The sequence below is a fragment of the Panthera onca genome, chromosome F2 (genome assembly GCF_046562875.1).
Source record: "Panthera onca isolate mPanOnc1 chromosome F2, mPanOnc1 haplotype 2, whole genome shotgun sequence".
NCBI lineage: Eukaryota > Metazoa > Chordata > Mammalia > Carnivora > Felidae > Panthera > Panthera onca.
Window position 1 is genome coordinate 33,748,441 of NC_138356.1, and position 27,843 is coordinate 33,776,283.

Here is a 27,843-nt window from a genome sequence, read left to right on the forward strand (position 1 = left end):
CCCTCGGGGCTGAAGTCCCCGGCGCGGGGCAGCAGATGGGGCGGGGCGGGAGAGCTCTGAGGCCAGGGCTACGATCACAATGGGGACTGGGGATGAAAGGCACCAGGGGCCCGCGTCCAGAGCAGTCGGCGGGGTCGCCAGACTTCGCGCCCAGGAGGGGGGTGGGGTGCGCGTAGTCCCACCCGGGAGCCCGGGAGACGCCGCCGCCACGCGCGCGGAGAGCTCGGAGCCTTGTTGCCAGCCCAGGGACCCGGGGCCCGGGCCGCGGGCCGAGGGGAGCCGGGAGGCAAGAAAGGAGGTCCTGAGCCAGCAGAGCCCGCCGAGAGGGCGTTCTCCCCGCCCCTGGTGCCTCGCCCGCCTGGTCCGCCCCGAGCACGGGGAGATCACCTCCACCCGTCACCTCCTCCTCCCCTCGTCCAGGTCCACCCGGGGCTCCCTCCCCCGGGCCGCCCCCGAACACGAAGTTGGCGGGAGCCTATAAAAGCCGGTGACGGCGCGACCCGCGGACACACCGTGCAGGCGCCCGAGCAGCCACTGCTAGACCCGCGCCAACTCCTGCCCTGCCCAGACCAGCGGCGCGACCATGGCCCATCACTGGGGATACGGCAAGCACAACGGTGAGTGCCGGCGGAGGGCGGCGCGGCGGCGGCGCCTGGGGCCCCGATCTTGGCCCGGATCTTGGCCCCGGCCCCGCAGCGCCCGCACCTGCTGTTTACCGCGGCCAGTGGGAACACCCGAGGCACGGTGTGCCCCCAGTGCCCGCCCCGCCCTCTGCTTCCCGGCGCTGGATGCCCGGTTGCCCCAGCCCCGAGGCCACTGTCGAGGAATCCCCGCGTACGGCGGTGGCGCGCAGGGCCCGAGGGAGGGGGAGCACAGCCTCAGCGTCGGGACTCGAGTTCAGTTGCCCCCGGGTCCCGAACCGGAGGCTATCCTAACCGGCCCTAGGAGGTAGCGAGGAAGGTTTTTTAAGGGGGAAGGAAATGTTAATTGTTGATTGCAGAAAAATTAGGGGACCCCCTTCCCTGCACACACTTCACTCTTAGCACCTGTGGCTAAGGCGCTCAACACGAACTGTCCCGGGGCATTTTCGTGGGCTGGTTTGAATCCATTGCGGTGATTTCTGGGTTCTCTCATCATGTCTCCTCTCCTAAGGTTAGAGGGTCACCAGGAACTCGGTTTTATCATGGCCACTGACCTGGGCTCTCCAGAGCCAGCAGATGCAAGAGAAAGATGTGTCTGGCGCACCTTTCGCATCTAGAGGTGGGATAGGACTTCCCAGGTAGGGGGAATCCTGACCATTAAAAGAGAGGTGCCAGGCCTGAGCAATGACCCTGCCTTTACATTCAGTAGGAGGACACTAGGGAGGAATCCCGACCTGCCCGAATGTCTTAAATGAGCTTGAATATCCTAAATGCTAACCACGAGCCCCGATGATAGTGTTTGCCCAATTTCAGTTGCCGAATTCAATAAAATGAGCATAAAAATAGCTAATATTTATATGGCACTCACTCTTTGTTCTATGACCTTTCCATGTATTGATTCCAAATCTCACAAACTCTAGGACGTAGATGTCATTACCCCATAATACAGATGAGGAGACTGAGGCACAAAATAAGTTATTCAGCCGAGTGGTGCCACCAAAATTGGAACGGAGCAGATTGGTTCCAGAATCTTTGCCCTTTTCTAGGGATCTGGTTGTGCCCTTCCCCACACTGGGGGATTCACACATCTCTCCTCAATGCTAGGACCGGAGCACTGGCATAAGGACTTCCCCATTGCCAAAGGAGAGCGCCAGTCCCCTATTGACATCGACACCAAAGCAGCCATTCACGATCCTGGCCTGAAGTCTTTGTTTCCTTCCTACGAGCAAGCGGTTTCTCGGAGGATCATCAACAACGGTCACTCTTTCAACGTGGAATTTGATGACTCCCAGGACAAAGCAGGTCAGTGTTTAAAAAATAACTTGTGTCTCTTACCCAGTAGCTATTTTCCCAGCTTAATGGGAGGAATCAGGAGCAGTGGCTTAATACTCCTGTTTGTCTCCGTACTCTAAGATGCCACTCTGCTAATCTTCATTAGGTCCCAGGCTCTGAGAAGTAGGCTAATTACTTTGAAGTGGCCTGGGGCTGTGGCTCCCCTATAAAATTCCTGGTTTCTATGTAGGGCATTGTATAACTGTAATCTGCTTGTGAAAAGTCACAAAAGGCAAGGTCCCCTGGCAGTAAAGATCAGCAACAATGCGATTTGCAAAGACTGAACTTTGGAGATTTTTTCTAAAATATTTTTTTTCAGAATTGATGCCTATTCAATAAAAAAGTACATCTTAGTGCTGTCTTGAAGGTAGCAGTGAGAAGAGTGGAGAAAGCCTCGCTATTTAAAATACTGAAATGAATAAAAATTTAAAAAAATAAATAAAGTACTGAAATTTGGAAGCATTGTATTTATGAATGCAAATGTGATAAAGGTGGCAGTGTATCTTGGTATCCACCCAGAAATTCATTCCACAAATGAAGAGGTTTTAGACTTGGTGGGCGGACCTGGCCCATTGCTGACAAAACCAATGACCATAATTTATCTGTAGTAGAGCTGTTTACAGGATGCACTTTGAATGCTTCTTTTTTCTTATTTAGAAACAGGAGAACAATCCCATTCAGACATGGTAGCAGCCTTCTTTGCCCATTGGTTGATTTAATTGCCAGTGCCCTATTTTCCTGAGTGCTTTCTTCTGAAGGTCGTTGAATGAATGGTGCTGCAGACACATGATGTGCGATGGTGGTGTGGGAGCAGGGAGAGCGCAGGGGCAAAAAGAGAAAACAGGAAAACCAAGAAGACATCCCGTAACGCTGTCAAATTTTTGGAGTAATGACCGAGAGTACTAATATAGTGTGTGTAATTATAGCCATTATAGTCCAGTTGACCATTTTTTTTCAGTAGCTAGCCAATTATTCAGTCCAGTTTGGAAAAAAAAAATTCGCTCCTACTTTCTTTAAATTATTTTTTGATGCTTGGATTTCTGAAATAGTGACTCTGGAAGACAATTTGATGGAGGATAATGTGGAGATCATCTGAGAAATGTTTTCAACTTACCTGTTCCTTTTGTGCACCTCCCCCCAGTACACACAAACACACACACACACACACACACACACATGCAAACACATATTCTGGCATGATATAATGGCTAATTAGACTTTGATTATTAGATTTAGTAGAGGATGTTCATTGAAGACACTTCAATGATTCTACCTTCCCAAGTAAGCCTTCCACTTCAAAGAAATAATGCTCAAGTGATTAAGCTAAAAATAAGGGAAATTTCTTTCCTTCCTGTAAAGGATACTGCATATTTTGATTACAATATGACTAGGCCATAGTCTTGGTGTTATTGTACATATACAAAGGATGCTACAAAACTCCGTGTTTATTTATTTAAAAAAAAAAACTTGAGCTATTTTAGTTTAAAAAATTTATTTTAATCTTTATTTTTGAGAGAGAGACAGAGTGTGAGCAGGGGAGGGGCAGAGAGAGAGGTTGATGCAGAATCCGAAGCAGGCCCCAGGCTCTGAGCTGTCAGCACAGAGCCCGACGCGGGGCTCAAACTCACGAACTGTGAGGTCATGACCTGAGCTGAGGTCATGACCTGAGCTGAAGTCAGAAGCTCAACCGACAGAGCCACCTACAGGCGCCCCGGAGCTATTTTAGTCTTTAGCTATCAACTGTTAAAAAAAGAGACACAGTGACTGTATGTTTCAATGTTGCCAGTGAAGTCAGTTTTCAGTGACCCTACTGGCCACCAGTCATATACCTCATTGGATGCCACATAGAAATTGGGTGCTTATTTGGAGTGACGGGGAAACAAATGTCTAACAAATAGAACCGGATGAGATAATTCCTTACAAATTTGATCATGAAATAATTATTTCATTAATATATTATTACTGGAAAGTGGATTTCGACATTGAGTCTAGCAACTGTGAACATAGAAAGGGGTCAGGTAGCCGTGGATTCCAGTCCCAGCTCTGCCACTAACTAGCTCGGTGGCCCTGGGAACAATAGCAACTTAACGTCTCTAATTTTTAGTTTTCTTAGCTGCAAAATTGGAGAAGCAGTAGTATCTACCACAAAGGAAAGATTGATGGGACGGTAGATAGAAAGCACCTTAGCCCAGCACTTGGCACGTCACGATTCTCCAAGTGACCATTGCTGTTTTCATGTCGCCACACCGTCCGACTGCTTTTATTAGGCAATTGCTGTAGCGATCACCTGTGGTAAGATTACTGAAGGAAGTTTTTAATGAACTGGAAGATTACCTGCCACCACCTGATGGGATTTAAAATTTTTATTTTTATATTTTCCTCAACGTCCCATTTATCATATTAAAGTATGTACTGATTTTATATGTGATGTTATTATATAGTTACATGTTTTAGCACGAAAATGACAGGTTCTGAGGGATTTCTAAATAAGCAGTAACTGATTAGAGAGCTGTTTAAAACTACTTCTCCTGGTGAGTAACACATATATTATTAAAACCACGTTTAGATTGTGAGAACAGTGGTTTTGATAGGGTCTCAAACCCATGCCTTTAGAGACACATGCATTATTCACTTAGTTCTTATGAAAACAAAACAAAACAAACAAACAAAACAACAAAAACCCATTCCTAACACCAGTTAAATGCATGAAGGCAGGTAGAGGTCTAGTCTCCTTCCTGTATCCCTAGATTTCACGCTGGGAATACCTGAAGTATAAAGGCACAGAAACAGCAGTGACAGCTGACAGCGATTTTGGTCAGTGCAACAAGAACATAGTCCAAGGAACTATGGAAACGTGAAAGAGACTTAGGAGTCGTTCTGTGCAAGTCAGGAAATACTTTCCAGGGTAAATAAAACTTATGCTAAGGCTTGAACTTGGAGGAGACTCCAGGCAAAGAGAAGTAGGAAAGACCAGGGGATTTGAGAGAGAACAGTATGTGCTCTGACGGGCAAGGAGGTGCCATAAAAACAAGGAAGAGTTAATGTTAGAAAGGCTTGCTCTCCTTTATGTATGAATGATCCCTTTGTAACTTTGCCCATACCTCTTCAACACTGTCAGTTGTTTGGGTTAAACCAGGAAGCAATTTTTTTTCCAGGATGTAGAATATATTAAAATGTTGGCATTAAGGAAAAACAGAATAAATCAAACAATCATACCATGCAGAGAAGCACCCTTTAGATTTTTTAAAAAAAGAATCCTAGACTCTCAAGTTAGAACAAATGATGGAGATACTCTAGTCAAATTCACTTAAAATAATTATGAGAAAACAGAATGCTAAGGAGTTTAACTTGCTAGTCCCTTCTAATTTGTTGGGGTGAGACTAAATGACCATCACTTAAAAATAAAAGTTGAATAAGAATCTTTGAATGATAACCACAATTAATATTTAGTGTATATGTACCATGTTTTAAAAAATTGATATGCTTTTCTATACACTGAAGCCTAAAAATAATTTATTCATTTTGGTCACTCAATATTTTATTTTATTTTTTGGTCATTCAATATTTTGAATCAACAACTTAACATCTCTTTTTGTTGAGAGTTATTTTCATGGTATTAACATTTTTAGATATCTTTTACCTCTTGTTTTCTACATCTAAATGCTTCAGTTCCTTTTACTGATTTATTTATTTATTTATTTATTTCTACCTCAGTGAGATTTCAGCCTTCTAGAACTTCCCATAGATTTAAGTTTTCAAATATCCTAAATATTATCTTATCTGATACTAGGGTATCACTAACTGAGCTGGTTGAGTTTATTATGTTTATGTTTATTATGTTTAGTATGTTTAAGCTTGAAAGAATTCTTTTTAATGTTTATTTATTTTTGAGAGAGACAGAGACAGAATGTGAGTGGGTTAAGGGCAGAGAGAGGGAGACACCGAATCCGAAGCAGGCTCTGAGCCGTCAGCACAGAGCCCGACATGGGGCTCGAACTCACGAGCTGTGAGATCATGACCTGAGCCCAAGTCAGTTGGTCAACCGACTGAGCCACCCAGGTGCCCTGAGAGAATTCTTTTTAGGTGTGGAGTTAATAAAATAAAAATATGGAGTTAAAAGCTTTAACTAAAAGTTCTCACCAATCTTCTAAATTCCTTTAAAAATAAACCGCCTTAAATTAATGAAAAATTGCTAATCCTGTTGGTCTTTTAAAAAACTTATTAAAAAATAACTCTCCCTGCTTGCATTCTTTTATTACTAGCTTTATCTGGGAGAAAAGAATACTAGTCAAATTATTAACTTCTGCTAACTCATTAACTTTTATTAATGAGTTTAAAACTCTCCTGCTTTCTTGCAATGTTAGATGCAAATATTGAAAAACCAATGCCTGAAATTATTGAGCCAATCCATATACAACTGTCATATAATTTCTCTTCTTTAGAAATTGATATATTTTTATCTGTCTATATTATTTCAAGAAAAAAGGAAGGAAATGGAAAATTTATCTGTGCTCATTTCAGGCAGACCACTGTCTCTATGACAATAGAACTGCATACATGAGTCTTGCTTGATTTTCAAGGACTTGCTTTTGAAGCTTTAATATTGTCCTTCCGTGAACAATTTTAAATTAAAAGGAATCAGAGCAGTAACAAGTGAAAGGGTTCGTTGTGCATACTGTTAATGGTGTAAGAGAAACCTAAGTATTTATAAAACTGACCAAAGCATTCTAAATACTGTATTTTTTGTAACGTTTATTTATTTTTGAGACAGAGAGTCAGAGCATGAACGGGGGAGGGTCAGAGAGAGAGGGAGACACAGAATCTGAAACAGGCTCCAGGCTCTGAACGGTCAGCACAGAGCCCGACACGGGGCTGGAACTCACGGACCGCGAGATCGTGACCTGAGCTGAAGTCGGACGCTTAACCAACTGAGCCACCCAGGCACCCCTAAATACTGTATTTAATTATATTCATGTCAAAAGAGTTTCCTTTGTTTTTTTTTTACTCTCCTATAATTTCCATATACACAAAACTAAAAAATCCTGTCCTTTTGATTTTTTTTCCAATTGTTTGGTTCATCTTTTTATTGACAATAGGTATTTCTTAGTGGATTATATTTAGTGGGGTCTTCAAAAAGCATTTATTAAATGAACACACACACATACCTAACATCAAATTTTCAAAAAATACCCTATTGCTATATATATATTTTTAAGTTTATTTATTTTGAGAGAGAGAGAGAGAATGAACAGGGGAGGGGCAGAGAGAGAAAGAGAGAGAGAGAAACCGAAGCAGGCTCCACGCTGTCAGTGCAGAGCTCTACTCAGGACTTGAACCTGAGCCGAAATCAAGAGTCAGATGCTCAACTGACTGAGCCACCCAGGTACAACCCCCCCATTGCTGTATTATATGTTCTAATAAAACTTCCATTTTCCATAGTTCATACAGTAGAAGGGAAAACTGAAGTGGTGCTTTACCCTTTTAAAATCCAGAGCCTTTTCCCTGTTGCCTGACAAAAACTGTGGAGCATCTATTCTTAGACTTTGATCTGTACCAGAATCATCTCACTGTTCCCTCTGAAAATATCGGTCATTAGAGTCAGCATCTGCCTTGGGCATCTGCATTTTAACAGACGATCCTGATCCTGATTCACATAGAAATCTGAGGACCAGAGATATGGAAGGTGCCTTGAATATTTTCTATTTGTTTGACAGCATTTAAGAGGTCTTAAAGAGAAATAAAATGCTGTTCCGTGTTTACTGGCTCATGTTTTCTATTCTTTGGGGCTATCATCTTGTCTACTTTCTTTGTCTTTGAAATCAATACATTCTTATCTTGATGCTCCTAAAAATCCACCCCCCCCACCCTTAATACCTCCCTCCATCCATTTTAGTTAAACCACAGATCCTAGGTCTTGTTTTTACTCTCATATAATTTCCATGTACCGGAAACTAAAAACTTCTGTTCCCTTGATTTTTAGTTGTTGTTTACTTTAGTGTAAGTGACAGCTAAACATCTCACTATTTTAAAAGAAATAAAGTGTGGGGACTTTTTCTTCATTCATTTTCTTGATTTTAGTTGTAAACTCCAGGATTATTGACTACTGCTCCAAAAGCAAAATACATAATTTAATGAAGATTGTTTATCTCCTGGAAATGCTGCATTTTTAGTAGACTTAGTCATGTACTTCATTAATAAGAGATCCCTTAAATTTGCATTTTAAACTAAAGATTATTAGAAATGGTTTATTTGTATTTTGGATTTAAGAGAGATTATTGATATTCGTTAAAGTGTTTAGTTTGTTGTTTGGATACATTTTATGTTAAGTAATAATAAAGGGAGTAGGAAGAAAAAAATTAAAAATGTTAAATTTTCAGTTTTTGATTTGTATAGTCTTGTATATTATTGGACTGGATGTCTTAATTTTCACAAATAACATAGTTTACATAATTTCTCTAAGTAATATGTATAGGAAGACAGATTAGAATGTATTTAGTATTTATTTTGTGTTTTATATATGTAGTATGTATAACTGATGGCTGATCATGAAAATTAAAATTGGCTAGAGCCCTTGGTGTTGAGATTTGGATTTAAATTAAGTTTTGGGAATTTTGAAAAGATATTGTGGTAGAAAATTTATGTCTCTCTGTCCCTTGTGGAATACATTTCTGTGGTACAATAAATCATGGACTCTTCAGAGCCCTCACTAACATGGATGGATTTTAAAGAGGAAAAATATACGCAGTCAGCAGTTTCTGCTACTTTTAAAAATTATTTTTGCATCAGACAGACAGACTTCGTTTTAAACTTGGATAGTTCAGAAAATGGTATGTAGCAATCAAAATAAGTAAATAAATAAGTAGATCTGGAAAAAGTGCAAGCTCCCTATTTTTCAACCAAATGTCTTTTTTATGTTGCACATAAGATGTATGCTACCTTTATTAGCGTTTGCTGTAACGATGTTTTGGGGACGACTTCATTAACTAAATTCCGCGCTAAGGATTTGTTGAAATAACTAACTCCCGAAGTAGACCAGAAATGTTTCTTTTTGTAGCAACTAAATTTTAAGAATTTAATAACCTCTCCTAGGTAAAAGGGCTTCTAATCTACATGGCAACATAGTTTTATTTTAACAGGAGCTAAAACAGGTGTCTGGTAATAATAGATTAGCACTGAGTATGTTTAATCATTGAACCAAGAATCTTTTTCTTTCTTTCTCTTTCTTTCTTTCTTTCTTTCTTTCTTTCTTTCTTTCTTTCTGTAGTATTAGCAAAGCTTGTTTAATAAAAGCTCATATACATTCTTGACTAATTCTAAATCTTCTCTGAAATAAGTAAATTAAGATGGAATGTTAAGATCTGCAAGGGAGTGAATAGGAATATGAAACAGCAATAAGTTTTATTATTTTTAAAATTGAAGATTCTGATATTGTCCACAAGGGAAAAGAGGTACATTTAGAAAGATAAGTTATCTTGATGCTTAATATGGTTTTATTTAATTTATTTTGCTACTTGGTAGAACTAGTGATGTTACAGAGGGCATTTGCTTTTTATGATCAGCCAGTTGGTAGCTTTAAAAAGTTATTATAAAGGAATTATTTCAGCACCAGTTTATTTCATGAACAAATATTTTGTTTTAAGAATATATTATTATGAAAAATGGGAATTTTTTCATTTTGAAAAAGCCTTGTGGGGGGGTGCGGATAAGGCTAATTATTTCCTTACAGAATTATCAGATAAAAAAAACTTTAACAATAATTCATTAAATTTCAAGAGATGTGATTTTATCAGACTGTACCCAAATTGATGTTTCTTAGCAGGTCTGTGATGTAACATCGCTTACATAATTGGTTCTTCCCCCTCCCCCGCCCCTTGGCCTATTGTAAGGCAGTGCTGGGGACCAGAGGTTGTATCAGGAGCTAAGAAGGGCCTAAATATCTTCCAGCCAGCTCTGTTTTTTACTTTGGATAGATGGATGGCTGTTGCTACCATCTATGCATAGTTAGGTGAAATTAAACAAACTTGACTCTACAAACTTTGTTGCTTTGTTTTGCAAAGCCAGAGTAAGTTTGGGCTCATTATTGTATAGAATTATAATCCAAAGCTAATAAAATGCACTTATAGCAACAGATGTTTTAATCCTAGTTCTAGAGAAATAAAATTTGAAGTTGGAGAACTAATCTAATTTTAAAAGCTTTTAAATATATTGGTAAGTTTCATGAATATATACAAGTTAACAAGGTTTTATGGAGAGGCTGGGGGAAACTGATTTCCTACTATTTTAATTCTCTCTAATACACAACTCTGTATCTACAGATAGACTGTACTGGAGATGACCTCCAGTCATATTCTTCTGTCTCGTGCTTTACTCTAACAAAGTTATATTAATACCAGAATAATAGAATCATAAGACAGTTATTAAAGTTAGAATTTTAAGTTTTTGGAGGCAACAGAGTACTATGTGCTCTGTTAGGTGATCAATAAATTGTTAGTGAAGTGATAAACAATTGAATGGATCCACTTTACAGATGAGGAAATTAAGATCAGAAAGGTTCGATGAAACATTTTAATGGAATAAAGCTAGTTAGTAGCAGTGAAAATCCAAATTCTAAAGAATTTGGGAAGCCAGGGTAAGGAAAATTGGGTTTTATACTAAGATCAATGGAATGCTTATTGTTTCACAAATTCTGGCATCTGGGGTTAGCAAAGCAGATGGTAGGGCAGTCATGGGGCTGTAGAGAAGAGAGCTTCCCATGTTTTCTGGAGTGTGCCACAGACCTGCATCGACAAGCAGATACAAGGGCACCTCCCCAGTCATTCACAGAGGACTTAATAATTCCACTTAAAACTTCCTCTCTCTGAACCAGAACCTGTGAGTCCAAACAAACCCAGAAGAGAAGTTATCACTGTGCTCAGAAAACAGATGGGAAAAGTACCGATCCTTCAAGCCAACACAAGTGAGGAGAAAAGCCAGTTGAAATGATTTTCTTCAGACTAAGATTTTGTTAGACTGTAGACTAAACTTGAGTCTGGATTTAATTTTCACAAAGTGAAAATGTTGCTACAGGCATAAATTTAGAATTATGCAACAGGATTGAATTACATTATAATATTTAGTAGTGTGTGTTTCATGTGCATATGTACATATAGGTGTGTATATACATGTGATTTTGTGTATCTTGTGTGTATGTATATACATTCATACACTCATACTCATATACACATAGGCACATGTATAATATACATATATCATATATATACATATTTTTTACATTTTAGTGCTGAAAGGAGGACCCCTCACTGGCACATACAGATTGATTCAGTTTCACTTTCACTGGGGTTCGTCTGATGGTCAAGGATCTGAGCATACCGTGGATAAAAAGAAATATGCTGCAGAGGTAAGATATGCTTTTTTGCCTTCCAGGGAAAAATGTAAATTGATTTTCAGCATTAATTTCAAAAACATAGTTTTGTAAATTCGACTCAAACTAAACGAACCACTTTTTTTTTCTTTTTACAAAGGACCTTCACATCTGCTTCTTATAACTTTTATTTGTGATATTACAATTAATGCTGCAAAACATTCTCTGCTACACTCAAGGACATCATTTGCAAAAACTTAAATGAATTCAAATTGGAGGATCCTGTTTTAACATAAATCTAAAAATAGTATTTGTGTCTTTCCTCAAAAATATGTAACTCTTTGTCTGAGAGTTGATGAAGTCACTTGCTGTTACGTCAAATAGTGGATAATTAGGATGAAAATGAAAGAAAAGCTTATATTTTAAATTACCCACATTTTCCCTTTCTTTAGTAACCTTTTAGTTGTAAAGAAAAGATCACTGGGTACAATCGGCAGGTTTTATGATGTATATCATTTATTGTGGTTTTGTCTCTGGATAAAATTTGGAGGATTAATGATGTATATCATTCATTATGGTTTTGTCTCCGACTGCTTTAGCTTCACTTGGTTCATTGGAACACCAAATATGGGGATTTTGGAAAAGCTGTGCAGCAACCTGATGGACTGGCTGTTTTGGGTATTTTTTTAAAGGTTAGTTGATGACCCAATTCTTTTTTTCCCTGTTTTTGAGAAAGGTTAACCAGACAGAACATTCATAATAAACAGGACATTCTACAAAGAGCCTAAGGAATGCCTTTGGCTCCAAAATATTTTCAGGCTTTTGTCCCCCTTCATATCTGCTAGTGGCTCTAGAGATGGAGGGCAAAAATCAAAACAAAACAAAACAAACAATCCAAGAGGTATTAATTAGGTGCTATTTAGATGTAAATGTGAAGGATGTATACATGAGAAATGTAAAATGAGAAAGAGGTATACTTCAGATGACTACTGGTTTTTATTTTAAAATTCACCCTTAACTAGATAGTAGTGTTTCATGACAGGTAAAGCTAAATTTAGATCAAGTTTTGGAGGGCTCAAGGGCAGTGACTCAATATTGGAGAATTTCAGGCAACAGTGGGGCATACAGTTTGAGCTGCCCTCTAGACAGCTGTAAAGCAAGTTGAGAAAAGTCTGGGCTGGAGATTCATGGGGCCTGACATCATATGTCAAGGTAGAAGCTACAAGTGAATATGAAATCATCCAAGGAAAGCACCAAGAGGGAGATGATAAAGCTGCTAATCACGCAGTCCTGAGAAACTGCAGAATGTAAGACGTTTAAGGCAGTGGGAAAGATGGTATTAAATGACTAAAAAGGAATACAGAAGTCAAGGGAGATTGCTGAGGCTGGAGGGCAGAGGGAAAGCCAAAGGAGGAGAGAATTTCAAACAGGAGAGAAGTCAATAGTATAAAATCCTGCAAGATTAAGGTTGAACAGCGTTCCTTGCTTTGGCAGTTAGAGGTCAGTTGGAGGTCACTAGTGACATTTGAGAGAGTACATTCAGGGGACTGGGCGGTGGGGGTGGGGAAGCAGAAAGAAGTTGTCAGTGACAGTAGGGAAGTTCATGGTGCCAATGTGATCAAAGTAAGATGGATGGGTGGCATGTACCAGTGGTAGACTTTGGTTCATCGTTTGGAAACCTTTTATGGTAGAGCTGCCCAAATCAAAACTGATATAGTATCAACCAGATTACGGTGCCTTGTACATTATGTTTTCCTATAGATTGGTGATGCCAAGCCGGGCCTACAAAAAGTCCTTGATGCACTGGATTCCATTAAAACAAAGGTACAGTTGCATTTTCTGCCACCTCGATAGAGTACCTATGTTTTATATCCCACTGCTTTTAGGAAATTCTTTTGATCAAATTGAATAGTCTCAGTTTGACATGTGGTGTTTGGATGAACGGTTAATGAAGGTAAAATGTTGCTTATATATTCATGTAACTTTTCTTTATCCAAAAGTTGATCCTAATTCTGGTATAATTTTAATCTTGCCTTTATTTAGTCTTGTTTCCCCATCATTTGAACATTCATATATAAGAGTCAGAGAATCTCATGACTGAAAAGAAACTGAAAGATCATCTGGTCAAATTATTGACTCATTCACACAGCAGGTATTTGTTAAGTGCTTGCTCCATTTCAGTCACTTGGTTGACATAGGAGATACAATGCTGAGCATGAAGACTAATCCATCCCAAGTTTAAATTCTACAGTATAGCCATGTTTAGGTCATTGAACATCTGCTAAATACAATCCCCAGTGGCAGGCCTGGCTTCAGAAAGCTCATCCTCACTGAAGTCATGTTTATCTTCTGAAATGCTCACTTGTTACTCCTATCTGACCCCTTTGAATGATGGAGAATAAACCTGATTCAAAAACACTAATTGGAAAAGATATGTACCTTCACATTAACTACAGCATTATTTATAATAGCCAAGATACAGAAATAGCCCAGTGTCCAACAATGGATGAATGGATAAAGAAGTGTAAATTATATGTACACAGTGGAATATTTCCAGTCATAAAAAAGAAGGAAATCTTGCTATTTACGACAGTATGGATGGACCTTGAGGGCATTAAGTTAAGTGAAATGAGTCAGATAGTGAAAGACAAATATCATATGATCTCACTTATATGCGGAATCTGAAAAATAAACAAATAAACAAACTAAAAACCAATGGGTGCATAGACACAAAACAGATTGGGGGTTGTCAGAGGTTGGGGGAAGTGGTTGAAGGGGGTCAAAAGGTACAAACTTCCAGTTATAAAATAAATAAGTTTTGGGGATAAAATGTACAGCATAGCAACTATTGTTACTACTACTGCATTGCATATTTGAAAGTTGCTAAGAGAGTAGATCTTCAAAGTTCTCATCATAAGAGAAAAAAATTAGTAACCAGGCATAGTAATGGATGTTAACTAGACTTATTGTGTTGATCATTTTGCAATATATGCAAATATCAAATCATTATGTTGTGCACCTGAAGCTAATATAATATTATGTATTAATTATACCTCACAAAATGAAAAACCTGATCCTCTTTTTTTTTTTTTTTTTTTTTTTTTTTTGAGAGAGAATCTTAAGCAGGCTCCACACTCAGCTCAGAGCCCAACACTGAGCTCCATCCCACAATCCTGGGATCATGACCTGAGCTGAAATCAAGAGCTGGTTGCTCAACTCAGCTGCCCAGGAGCCCCGATCTTTCTTTCTTTTGAACCTATTTTCTCTAATAGGGTTTTGCCTACCCCGAGGCTAGTTATCTTTTGTTTGCTTTATTCTCTTAGGACAGTTTTCTCTCTTTATAACAACTTTGTCGCTCTGTTTGTAACTCATTGGTGTTTGCATCTGTTGCTTTAAAAGTGCAGTGTCCAGAAAAGAAAGCAGTTATTCAGTTCTGATCCAGCCATCAGGTATGATAGCAAGGCAATTACCTCCTCGTTAAGGATACTCTATTTTGGTGACTGCAGCCTCAAATTTGCATTATTTTAGTGGCAGCAATTTCACTTTAAATACTGGATGTGATCAGTTAATAACTTGAAGGAAATTATAAGGGATAATTATGGAGGACAAGATGAGAAAGGACATGTGAAAATAGTATCGTCAGGTTCCCTTGCTCATATCTGCTCGTCTGTATTTCCAAGTCAAATGTCATCTGTTAATTTCTTTTTATTTTGTTTTCTGGTGAATATGGGACCTCTCTTAAAAGGGGGGGGGAGGGGCGCCTGGGTGGCTCAGCTGGTTAAGCGTCCAACTTGAACTCAGGTCTTGATCTCATGGTTTATGAGTTTGAGCCCCACATCAGGCTGTGTGCTGACAGCTCAGAGCCTGGAGCCTGCTTCAGATTCTGTGTCTCCCTCTCTGCCCCTCCCTTACTCATTCTCTCTCTCTCTATGTCTCTCTCTGTCTCTGTCTCTCTCTCTCAAAAATCACATTAAAAAAAAGTTTTCTGGCAACCAGGAGGGAGTATTTGTTTCCTGCTTTCCTCCCACTCTGATCACGACACATAACCTGTGTGTTTGCCTGATTCCAGGGTAAGAGTGCTGACTTCGCTAACTTTGACCCTCGTGTCCTCCTTCCGGAAAGCTTGGACTACTGGACCTACCCAGGCTCCTTGACCACTCCTCCTCTTCTGGAATGTGTGACCTGGATCCTGCTCAAGGAGCCCATCAGCGTTAGCAGTGAGCAGGTCGGTTTCCTAAAGTGAGGGAGAGCATTTCATCCAGACAGAGGAGCTTGGCTTTTGGATTTGGACAGACCCAGGGTTTATGGGCTTAATCCTGCTCTTGATGCTTCTAGCTGTGGAACTAGTGTCTATAGCAGTGTGTAGCTGATAAACAGCTTTTGAGAAATATTTGCTGTTATTAGCCATAACTTTAGGCAGTGTTTACTCTGTGAAGTTGGATAATCCTGGGGATTAAATGAGAAGGGTATCTGTCACTTAAATGCTTTTATGGAAACTGTGAGGAAACTGAGGCCCAGGACAATGAGATTTCATGCTCCAGGTTACACAGATATCAGTGGTAACTCCCCGCCGACTGCTCACTCACATAAGAGCTTGCTGCAGTTTTATTTGTATCTGAATACCTTTCTGAAATCTGACAAAAGTAAAAGCCATGCTTTGCAGAAAAAAGTATCAAAAACTCACTCCAGGTTGCTTTAACAACCTTTAACACAGACTCTTACTTCTCCCATACAATATAGTTTATGCAATTCAAGTTATTAGTGCAGCTTCTAAGTCGCCAATAGTACCCACTGTCTGTCTGTCTCTATTCCCACACAGCTGAAATGTAGAAAATGGACATTCCTCAGTAGGATCACAAGGACTTGGATCCTGGGTAATTTAACTGATGTTACAGTAGCTGAGGGATAATTACTGGACCAAAGAGATCAGGTTAAAGGTTGTTGATTTGTGGGCTGTTTTATTACTGCCCAAACAATCCTTCTTCATTTAGATCAAGACTTGCTTAAGGAAAGGGAAGTACCCCTTTGCACAAATAGCCTCAAAGAAGTAGGAGGCTGGTTGAGGGCTGCCTGTTTCACACCGTTGGGCCAGGGAGCTAAAACAAGGTTAAAAGGGAATAAAGATCAGTCAATGTCAAGGATTTCCCAGATTGGGAAAATTCATTTATGTGTTTCTATACATTTAAGCAGAGATACAAGCCCTCACTTATCCCCTGGGGTTTGCAGATCCTGGATCACTTTAGGTCACCTTCCCTGGAGCAGAAAACAGAACTCTAATTGGCATCTAAAATTTCTGTTAGTATTTTACATCTCAGAAGTGTTTTATAGGCTTTTGATATTTGATTTTTTTTTAAATTTTTTTTAACGTTTATTTATTTTTGAGACAGAGAGAGACAGAGCATGAGCAGGGGAGGGTCAGAGAGAGGGGGAGACACAGAATCTGAAACGGGCTCCAGGCTCTGAGCTGTCAGCACAGAGCCCGACGCGGGGCTCGAACTCACGGACCGTGAGATCATGACCTGAGCTGAAGTCGGCCGCTTAACCGACTGAGCCACCCAGGCGCCCCTGATATTTGATTTTAAAATAAAAAGAGGGAAAAACAAGCTCACTGAAAATTTCCTTACAAATGACACCAACAATCTTTTGCATTTTCTAGAAATTGATTTGTTATCTATAAGCATACACATATAGGGGCACCTGAGTGGGTCAGTCACTTGAGCATCCAGCTTGGGCTCAGGTGGTGATCTCATGGTTCGTGAGTTCAAGCCCACATCAGGCTCGCTGCTCTCTGCACAGAGCCCACTTCAGATCCTCTGTCCCCTTTTCTGTGCCCCTCCCCCACTTGCACTCTCTCAAAAATAAATAAAACATTTAAAGTAAAATAAAAGTATACACATATGTTTATGTGATTATACATTTATTGAGAATCAAAGTGAAGTTTAATATTGGAAAATGCATTTCAGGGTGTAACACAAGCACATAAATGAATACTATTGTGAAACTTGGACTTTTAGTTTTTTAATATTTTATTTTGCCTTTTAGATGCTGAAATTCCGTAAGCTTAATTTCAATAAGGAGGGCGAACCAGAAGAACTGATGGTTGACAACTGGCGCCCAGCTCAGCCGCTGAACAACAGAAAAATTGCTTCCTTCAAATAAGATGATCCCGGAGCCCAGGACCAAAGAACGGACCTCTGGGTTTCCCTTTAGCTAAGCACAAATCTACCTTGTTGAATTGGACCTTGGCTGCTTTGCATCTGGTTTTCTAGACCTTTCATTTCTCACCTTATGTGCTTATTAGTAAAATGTGAAGAACCTGACCAGGTGTCATCCTTGACAGAATTGCTGTGACAGGTGCTTTGCTTATGGTAGTAGCCTTTCTGTACTGGAGAATATAGTTCAAGGAATAGGGGAAAAAATACATTGACTTTGTTCATAGAACAGAGGGTGATGAGCATTGACAATTGTTCATAAAAATGCTAGTTTTAAAGCATAGGAAAATAGAATGAGTGCAAATCCCTATCATGAGATAAATTGAGCTATGTAATGTAAATCAGGTAAAATAGTCATGATTCTGTATAATGTGAATCAGGTAAAATAAATGTTCATGATTCCAAGATGTTATATTAAAGAGAAAATTTTAAATTCTTATATATTTGTAGCGATGTTAAATATGAATTATGTTGTAATTTAGTGACTTTTGAATTACAGAGATATAAATGAAGTATTGTCTGTAAAATTGGTATAATTATAGTTGTGATACAGAGTATATTTCCATTCAAATAATATATCATAACTTAATAAATATTGTATTTTAGATATATTCTCTAATAAAATTTGGACTTTAATTTGGGGCTATTTTATTTCCTACTGGGCAATATGTAATAATGGAAAAGCAAATGTGTACTTTTTTAAAGGTTTATTTATTTGTTTTGAGAGAGAGAGAGAGAGCGCATGAGCAAGGGGAGGGGCGAAAGAATCTGTGCTGTCAACCCAGAGCCCAATGTAGGGCTCAAACCCACAGACCGTGAGATCATGACCTAAGCCAAAACCAAGAGCTGGACACTTAACTGAGCCACCCAGGTGTGCAGAGCAAATGTATACTTTTATAACATATTAATTCATCAATAATAAGCTATCATAATTGGCTACTCATAACTGTAGGAGTTTTCATAAAAGGAAAAACCTGGAAGGTCTTTTACTATTTGCCAAGTGCTGTTTTAAGTGCTTTCTGAACACTCATGTAATCTTCATGAGTGATGAAGAATGAATGAATCTCATTCTCATATGAGAATGAATCCTGCAAGGGAAAGAACTGTTTACACTAAAAGCAGCAAGGCGGAGAAAGGTGTACATGCTGAATCAATATATACTCCTTGGGAATAAAACAAAAGTCCATTTTATCTTTTAAAAAATGGAATTCAAGTGGTACCCACAAGTAAAAGACTAATTTCAATCTTAGAAAGGTAAATTATACCCTTACAGATAAGAAGAAAAGTAAATATATGAAATCAAAATCTTCTACTCCTATGGCAGTTCTGGATTTAGCTTGTGTGCCTGGACTATGCAATGGATTTTTGGCTGATGAGTTATTCTGGAAAGCCAAATTTAACATGAACCTCAAGTTCTACACTGCATGGAATAAAACTCCTATGTTACTTGAGTTAGAAAAGTCTCTAAACTCATTTACACCCCTCACCTGCTTTACTAAAGAAACACGCTGAGTTTTATGTAGCAGAAAGATCACAAGCTTTGGAGTCTGATTTATTTCAAGGCCCTGCACTTCTCATCTCTCTGATCCTGGCTATCAAAAGAGGATAATACTCAGGATTGTGATTATTATATGAGGTAATGTCTGGTGTATAGGAGGTGCTCAAAAATACTTTTTAAATTTTGTGTGTGTTACTCTGTTAACTGTGGCATCAATTTTTCTTAGTTTTCTGAAATGAAGCTTCTCCTCTAACTCACTGTTTATTGATTTGGGTATAGAACCCCTAGAGCCAATCTTAACGAGACTTGTGTTTGTAAATTAAAAGTAAACCTACCCCAGGTCAATTGCTGAGTGGACCTCTTCTACATATAAAATGAAGAGTTTAATTTGTGCATATTTTTACATATTGGTTTTCAGTTATATACTGAATCAGAAACTTATCAACAACTGAATTCTATATATAGGTGAATTATTATGTGCTTGGTACATAACAGATGATCTCTCCAAATACTGCAATGAAAACATTTATTTCACTCTTGGCTAAAATTAAATTTAACCAGGAGATACTGTTCTCTCGATTTTTTTGAGAAAGTTTTTGTCATATTTGTAATGTGCCACAAGTTATCCTAATTTATACAAATGCTTTTCAAATGTTCCATCAAAATAGTCCTTAAAGCAGAGAAGTATATCTGCAGTACTCAGGCACACTTTGAAACATGCTATTGCTTCTTTAAAGTCTCATTTGTTATTAAATGTTTTCAAATTCTACATTCTCCTCTGTATTATACCCACATTTCGTCTTTAATTATAAAATATTTTAACTGGCTTATAATTAGTAAATCAGCACTCTCGGAATGTTTATTTTGCAACTTATCACCTCTGGTCATCAGGTGTACCTCCTGGGATCCTGGTAGCCCCAGTTTGAGAAGTATAATTTCATATCAAATATTGAGAATTCTGATTATATTTATTCTTTGAGGACGATCATTAGTTTTAAATAAAGTCTGTATCACCTTAATGGATATCTAACTGGTATTAGCATGTTTACATTTTAAAAAATATATTCAAATTCCTTTTTTGCATTTTACTAAAAAAGTCCTATGTCAGTTATCATACTCCATTAGAAGAAGGGAGGAAACATACATGATATTATAGCAGGCAGAATGATGGCCTTCCAAAGATGCCTGCCTCCTTGTCCCCAGAACTTGTGAATACATTACCTTACATGGTAAAATAAACGTTACATATGTGATCGTATTAAAGATCTTGAGGTGAAGAGATTATCCTGTGGGTCCAATGTAATTACAAGGGTTCTTATAAGAGGGAGGCATGAAGGTCAAAAGCAGAAGGAGATGGGACCACAGAAGCAGAGTTTAGAGTACTGTGGAGGGATGCTGACAGCTTCTAGAAGCTGGAAAAGACAAAAATCAGAATCTCCCCTTGAGCATCTAGATAGAACCAGCCCCACTGACACCTTAATTTTAGTCTCGTAAGACTCATTTTGGACTTCTGACCTCTGGAAAGTTAAAACAACAAACCTGTGTTATTTGAAGCCCCTTAATTTGTGGCAATTTGTTACAGTAGCAATGGGAAAATAATACAGATACTGTACTTAACATGGGAAACCCAGATGAGAATAAACTGTGGACAGCCAAAAGTTTACTGGCCCAGCCTCTGGGCCCTGGTGATTATTCCCCTTGCCCAGAATGTCCTTTCTTTCCATCCCTAATTGTGAAATCTGAACCGTTCTTGGATGCCGGGCTCTAACATCAGCTCTTATCACTGACTCCATCTCATCCAGGAGAGTTTGTGCTTTTGTGGTTTCTGACATCAATGACCTCCTTCACTTGGTGCCATAACTGTGATGGTGTCTGTTTCCTTAACAGTATTACAAGCTTCTGGAGGGCAGCCTGTGTTTGACCACAGGGCACTGTGTATGTAGCCAGTGTTTGGTACAAGTGTGTTGGGTGGAATTAGGAAAAGCCTTCTGAGGTGAGTAAACTTTGTCTTAGATCTGAAATAAGTGGAGTGGGTGGAGGGTGAGAAGAAGCCTTGTTCCCTACATGCCTCCATACCTGGTGGGCAAAGACAACATAGTTCTATTTGCTATGGCCCATCCCATCTTCCTTAGGACCATGCTCATGGTGGCAGGGTGGTTGAAAACTCAAACCTGTCACTAAATGGCATTGCAATATACTCTGGTTTAAGCAGGTTTTTAATATTTCTTATCTCTTCCTCCACATCAGCCCACACAGATAGTGCCCAGGTACGGGGAAGTAGGCCAGGATGGGTAAGATGTCCCCTAGATTACCTTGTTGGTCTCTGCTGTGGAGTGGCTGGCCCTGCACCAATCTGTGTCTGCTGACATGTTTCACCTGATTTTTGGAGATGCCTATAGCTGAACTGCTCCCACCATTGCCTCTGGTTGCAAAGTCTTATACTCTCCTATTACACTGGAGGAATCACCCAGGGGCAGCCTACCTCCTCTGATCCTAGGTCCCAGAGTCCTTGCTTTCCCTCATCACCCAGATTTCCCCCTGAAAGACTGTGTGTGTGTGGAGAGGGCAGGAAACGGGGACATCGGTACCTGCAACTTTGCTCCCTTTTCCCTCACCACTTTATGTTGGTCAGAAACGAGCTTCCCTATACTGTGTTTCCTTCTGGAAGCAACATTCATCTGGACCCTTTGCCAGGGTCACAATAGCAGACAAAATGCACAGAAAGAATATTGGTTTCACAATTGGGGAAGGTCCGTCGGAAAATATTTTAAAATTTCTGTATACTTTACACCTAACAATATGCTGCCTTTGAAGGCTTCAGGAGGTTTCTTTAGCTCACTTGGTAAAATCTAATATAAAAGAAGTATTTTATGTATTTATTTATTTAAACTTTATTTATTTATTTTGAGGGACCCAGAGGGAGAGAGAGTGGGAGAGAAAGAATCCCAAGCAGGCTCCACACTGACAGCGCAGAGCCCAACATGGGGCTTGATCATGACCTAAAAAGAAATCAAGAATCCAACGCTCAATAGACTGAACCACCCAGGTTCCCCAAAAGAGGAAATTTAATTTGTGTTTCTTCCCTTTTCTCTTTTTCCTCTCTCTGTCCCTGATCCTTACCTTTATTACAAGGGAATATAAAGCTTAAATATGTTAATAAAGGTAGTATCATTACCTCTCATGTAGTATTTTTAACTATTGGTTTGGTGGAATGAAACAAAAGAGAACCCTGAAAACTCTGATGCTGAAAGCTTCATGGTCCTCCAATAATCATTCAATTTCCTTTATGTGTGTGCAACTCTAGGGTCAGGATGGTCCTTCTATGGGATTTGGGGAGAGGACCACACCATATTGGCTTGAAGTCACATCCAGCCTATCTGATGGAATTTTCTATTCTGCAGATCAGCCTGATGGCCCCACTATCAAGGACTTGTTTTGTAAATAGAGATGCCTGGAAAGGGTTTGGGAACAAACTTTCAGCTCTCAGCTGACAGGAGTCTATGGTTACCTGTGGAGAGAGTGGGTCCAGTGTACCATTCACCTCCTGCATACTCACCTTTATGGTGGCCGGAACCTCTAGCCTCTGGTGTCCGAACTGGTGGCCCCAGGTGTCTGAAGATTTTCTCCACACGCCTTTGTCTTTGGGAGCAGAAATGTCCCCAGTGTTTTTAGAGAAGGTGTAGTTCTTGGTCCTCCTCTTAGAAGGATGATTCTGGCTTATTTGGCAGAGGTCAACATGCCCACCCAGGACAGGTCTCTCCAACGCTCAGTCACCAGTCCTTTCTATCCCTCCCTTCACTGCACCTGGGTTTCTACATTCTAAAAGGTTTCAAGTCTGCATGCTTTGTCTGGGGTCTATTCTCAGAAAGTTCTGGCAGGAAGAATGATGCCTTTCAACACTGAGATCTGTACATGGAACACATATATGTAGAGCTCCAAAACAATTTTTTGTTTTACACACACACACACACACACACACACACACATGCATGCACACTAGCTGGCAATACGTGTGTTTATGATGTATAAGATTATTTACAGCCGTTTTGGTGAGCTACCTGGTTCTTTCAGGAGCCAATAATGAAGTAGAATTTAGTGCTACATCTTTTCAACGTCACTCCCCTTGCATATAATCTCAAAAATAAAGAGAAAATACAAGTATTTAAAGCTATCAAAGAGAGAACAGAAGTGAAATTTTTTTATCCTATAGTGCATAGCAAGAAAAAAGGGACTCACCAACTCTATCCTTTTTCTCCTCAAGGGCTCTGAATCTCCCTGGACTGCGGTCCCCTATCCCTGAAGCCTCCCTGGGGCCTCATTTTCTCCTCTCTTTCTAACCAGTAATTTAGTTCTATCTTCCCCTCCTCCTCCCTCCTAATTCACACATGTACACACTCGTATGTGTATGCATGCACGCATACACATGTGAACACGAACACACACTTGCACACAAGTGCACACAAAACCATCTCTTGATAGTATACTACACTTAAGCATGCAAAAAGCCAGCAAAGGAAAGTGCCTCCAGTTTCAAGATCTCCTTTTTCATAAAGGTGGCGGGAGAATTATAAATGTTTATTTTCCTTGTCACACTAGTTATTTTTAAAGCTTCTCCCATACATGTGTTATCTCTCTTGTTCTCAATGCAATAAAGTAAAAATTATTTCCATGTTACAAATGAAGACTTGGGGACTCAGAGGGACTAGGGAGCATATCTAAGTGCCCACAAATGTGGCAAAAAGAGGATGCAAATACAAGTTTTGTGTTCATGCTTTCCACTCTATAATGTGAAGAGTGATACTTGATGGTGCATGGCCATCTCTGACTGTATCAACTCCCTATCCCCAGCTCTGTTCTTTCTCTAAACTGCTGGGTTTGGGGTCCAAGCAGCAAGGAAAAGGACTCACCAGGCTTGGCTGGCCAGCCTTGTGGGAGAATGTGAGAATATGAAGTGGGCCGGGCTTTGTCTAATACAGTGTCTGGCTCAGAGCAGAGGTTCAGCTAGACTTTGAATAGCTATTACTGAATGAATGAATGAATGAATGTATTTTAAAGTCATACGTAATGAAGAGTTCTAGAGATGGATGCTGATGACAGTCACGACAATGTGAATGTCTGAACTGTAAATTTGAAAGTGATTAAAATGGTAAATTTTATCACATTAAACAAATTCAAATGTAAATTATTTTTACATTCTCTACTATTTTATTATTCGTTTCTTCCCTGTCAGTTGAATAGAGGCATATTTTGCACAAATAAATATTTGCAAATCTCACTTAAAAGTTGGATAGGGCCTTAAACAAGATTTTGGCACCAGCAGGAGCCAGAAAGAAGTGTGGCAAATGTGGTTGATCGTAACAGGGTGTGGAGTTAGATTGTCTACATCCATTGCCTGGCTTTTTGTCTCTTAGCTGCATGAATTGGGGCAAGTTATTTAATCTCTTTAAATCTCTATTTCCTCATCTATAAAATGAGGATTATAATGCTAGCCTTCACATAAGATTCTTGTGAGCTAATCTATGTAAGATAAATACTACCATGCTTAGTAAGCACTCAAAAAATATCAGCTACGATTAGAAGAACTATGGACCCCAAAAGAGACCAAAAATGAAGTCTTTAGTATGAGTCGAAATCAGATCAGGCTACTGTTCTCAAACAGCTATGACTGACTTCATCTGTCGCCTTTCCTCTCTTTCTGATCCCCGATGCCAAGGATACCATCTATATCGCATTCTTGGATAATGCCCCCAAGAATTTATGCTGTGATCATTCTGTGAAGTCATTTTTAAGTACAGAAACCAATAAAGACTAGATGGATGAAGAGCAAGCCTTTGCCCCATTTGCTTCAAAGTCTAGAAAAACCCTTATGTAACCATAAAATAAAATCCAATTGCTTCCTTACTGCATTACCTTCTGCAAAATGCACTGAAAGGTATATTTTAAAAGTGATTATTGGTCAAATAAGTCACACTCATGGTCTTCCCATTGGAACCAGCAGAATGATTCCACAGCTCCTAGGCAAGGTGATATTGGAGACAAGCTCCAAACACTCAGGATTTCTTCCCCTTTTCTCTCATTTTTCCCTTCATTTTTTTTTTTTTAAAGGGGAGATGATATATCTGTTTCAGAATGACAGTTTTTACTTGTTTTACTTATTGACCATTCTGTGGGAAATTACTACTGAGCACACTTTCTTAGCTTATCTTAGTCTTGATATGACATGAAAACATAAATATCAGCTTTGAGGAAAAAGGTATTTCATAGGCATCATTATTACCAGCAGGGATTAATAGAAAAAGTACCAAACAAATAAAAATAAAATTATTTGAATAAAAGAAGAAAGTTTAGAGCAGGTAGTATATAGCCTTTAGAGTTGGGCTGAGAGACTTCTATTCCAACTGTGTGACTTTGAAAAAAGTGCTTAGTGATTCAGTCCCGTTCCTTGGTGTATAAAATGTGTAATACTACATGGTAGAGGGTTGAGGTCAGAAGTAAACGGGATATGTACAAAGAGCATTCGTGTAGTCTGGCTCATAGTAAGCAATCAATAGATGGTTGCTCTTATAAAAATACTCAAAATAAGATCTATTTTCCCATCAAACAAAACTGAAGCCGCGACCTCACTTGAGGATCAGCTTCCATCTGGCTGACTCAGATAGCGTAAGATGGAGCTAAGAGTGTAAGGTTGGCCCGGTTGCCAAAGTGTGACCACCAGCTCTGCTATCGCTCCCTGTGAGATGATAGTTAAGATACTTGGCTGCCATGGGCTTTAGTTTCCTCATGCATTTGATGGAGATAACAAGGGTACCTATTTGTTAAAGTTATTTTTAGGATTGAAACAAATAATCTAGGAGACACCTGGGTGGCTCAGTTGGTTAAGCATCCGACTTCTGTTCAGGTCATGATCATGGTTCGTGAGTTAAAGCACCACATCAGGCTCTGCACCGATAGTGCGGAGCCTGCCTGGGATTGTCTCTCTCTCTCCCTCTCTCTCTGCCTCTCCCCCATTCACACTCTTTCTGTCTCTGTCTCTCTTTCAAAATAAATTTTAAAAATCTAAAAAAAAAAAGATAATCTAGATAAAATTCTTAACACTATTCCTTGCTCACGGCAAGTGCTCAATAAATGTTACTTAAGGCTATTAAAAATTCAGTGATTGAACCATGCAGCAATCCATTTCATGATGTAACAATTGGATTTTTTCCAGGCTTATGGAAATGTGGAACCACATAGGTAAATATATGGCTACTTCCAACAACCACGTTGAGGCTTTTCACTTCAGAACAAACATTGGTCATGCTGCAAGCCCAGTGGAATATCTGATTCTTCCAGGTATAGCTCAAGGAACACCCACAGTGACATCTCCAAGATGGACACTATCCAGCAGATAAATGGTCCTTTAACTGTGGAATGACAGTCCTGGAATGAGTTTGTGAAGACACGAGTCTCTGACGCTTCCTTCTAATAGAGAAAGCTGTCAGAGCTTGGCAGACTCCACCATTTTTTTTTTCTAGCTGATCTAATAGAGCTCAAGCAACACTTTGTGGGGAGCATTCTCAAGCGTTTCCATAGCCTTTTCCATTATGCCAGTGAGGAAGCCTTTAGTGTATTTGCTTCGTTTCATTTTCATTTGCCTGCCTTTCGGCCTAATCTACTGAGTAAATAAAATAGTTGCTATAGCCATTAGGTTGTAACATGTTTTTTTTTAATGTTACTTTCCTTCAAATAATTAATATTATATCTGTATAAAAGATAATAAATTGACTTTAAACATATAGTACTAAGATTGCTATATCCAAATTCGTATATAAATCAGGAAACATATACATTAAAGTTTAAATTTTTTGATGCTCCAATCTTAACTGACAGACATGCAGAAAGTTTGGTCTGAGATAGATTCTTTCTCTCCAAGTATTTCTGCAGATCTGAGGAGTACCTAAATTTATTTGAAAAAAAAATTTCCTTAGGCATAATTTACTATTATTGTTTGTCAGTGGAACCGGAAACCAGAAATCCCTTCTGGGAAACCTCCATAGGTTATGAATGGAGCCCTGGGGTCTCTGACTCTGTGTCCTTCTATCACCCTGCTACCAGTGAGGAAATGGGACAGCTGCCACTGCACCTGGGGCTGGGAACCACTCACATAACTGGAGAATTGTCAACCTTGCCGGGACTTTCAGTTTAAGCTCTGATAGTTGCATGGCCTTAATGTGGGCCTCCTTCAACCCATACAGGTTGTGATGCTGTCAGGAAAAAAGGTGCTCACTTTCTCTTACACACTATTGCAATGTCCCACCCACTAAAGAGCTGTCTGTGCTCCAAAACGATGAGAGGCACAGGTTTTCACCACACACACACACACACACACACACACACACACACACGTTTCTAGAATGCTTCCACAGCACCGGGGCCATTTGGCCTTCAAGCAATGGGCAGCTCAGGATCCAGACTCTGTTTTACCTTGTGGTGCCTTCCCTTTCATGATTCAGTCTGTTTTTAGTCATGTGCCACTCAGTTTACATGTTTTTATAGACTTGAATCCCAGTGAAGTCAGTGTTCCTGTGTCTTTTTCAACAGCAGATTTTCAGCTTTTATATAAATGAGTTCATTCTAACAGACGTGTTGGGTATTGTCCAACTCTGCTCCTTCACAGCATGCAAGCTTAACATTCTTGTGGATTCTTTGAATGTAATGCAGTACCACAAACTGAAGGGCTTAAACAACACTTCATTGCCTCACAGCCCCAGAGCCTGGAAGTCTAAGGTCAAGGTGTTGTCTGGGTCTCTGAAGGAGCTA

At 39.5% G+C, this 27,843-nt stretch overlaps 1 protein-coding gene across 1 annotated transcript; it reads left to right on the top strand.

Moving 5' to 3' along the window:
* Positions 1 to 473: 473 nt before the first annotated feature.
* Positions 474 to 18,182, top strand: CA2 (carbonic anhydrase 2). The gene is made up of 7 exons (XM_060610828.2): positions 474 to 617; positions 1,746 to 1,943; positions 11,252 to 11,370; positions 11,934 to 12,026; positions 13,096 to 13,158; positions 15,404 to 15,559; positions 17,377 to 18,182. The coding sequence occupies exons 1-7, from the start codon at positions 584 to 586 to the stop codon at positions 17,491 to 17,493; spliced, it is 780 nt and encodes a 259-aa protein (XP_060466811.1). The 5' UTR covers positions 474 to 583; the 3' UTR covers positions 17,494 to 18,182.
* The last annotated feature ends 9,661 nt before the right edge of the window (positions 18,183 to 27,843 follow it).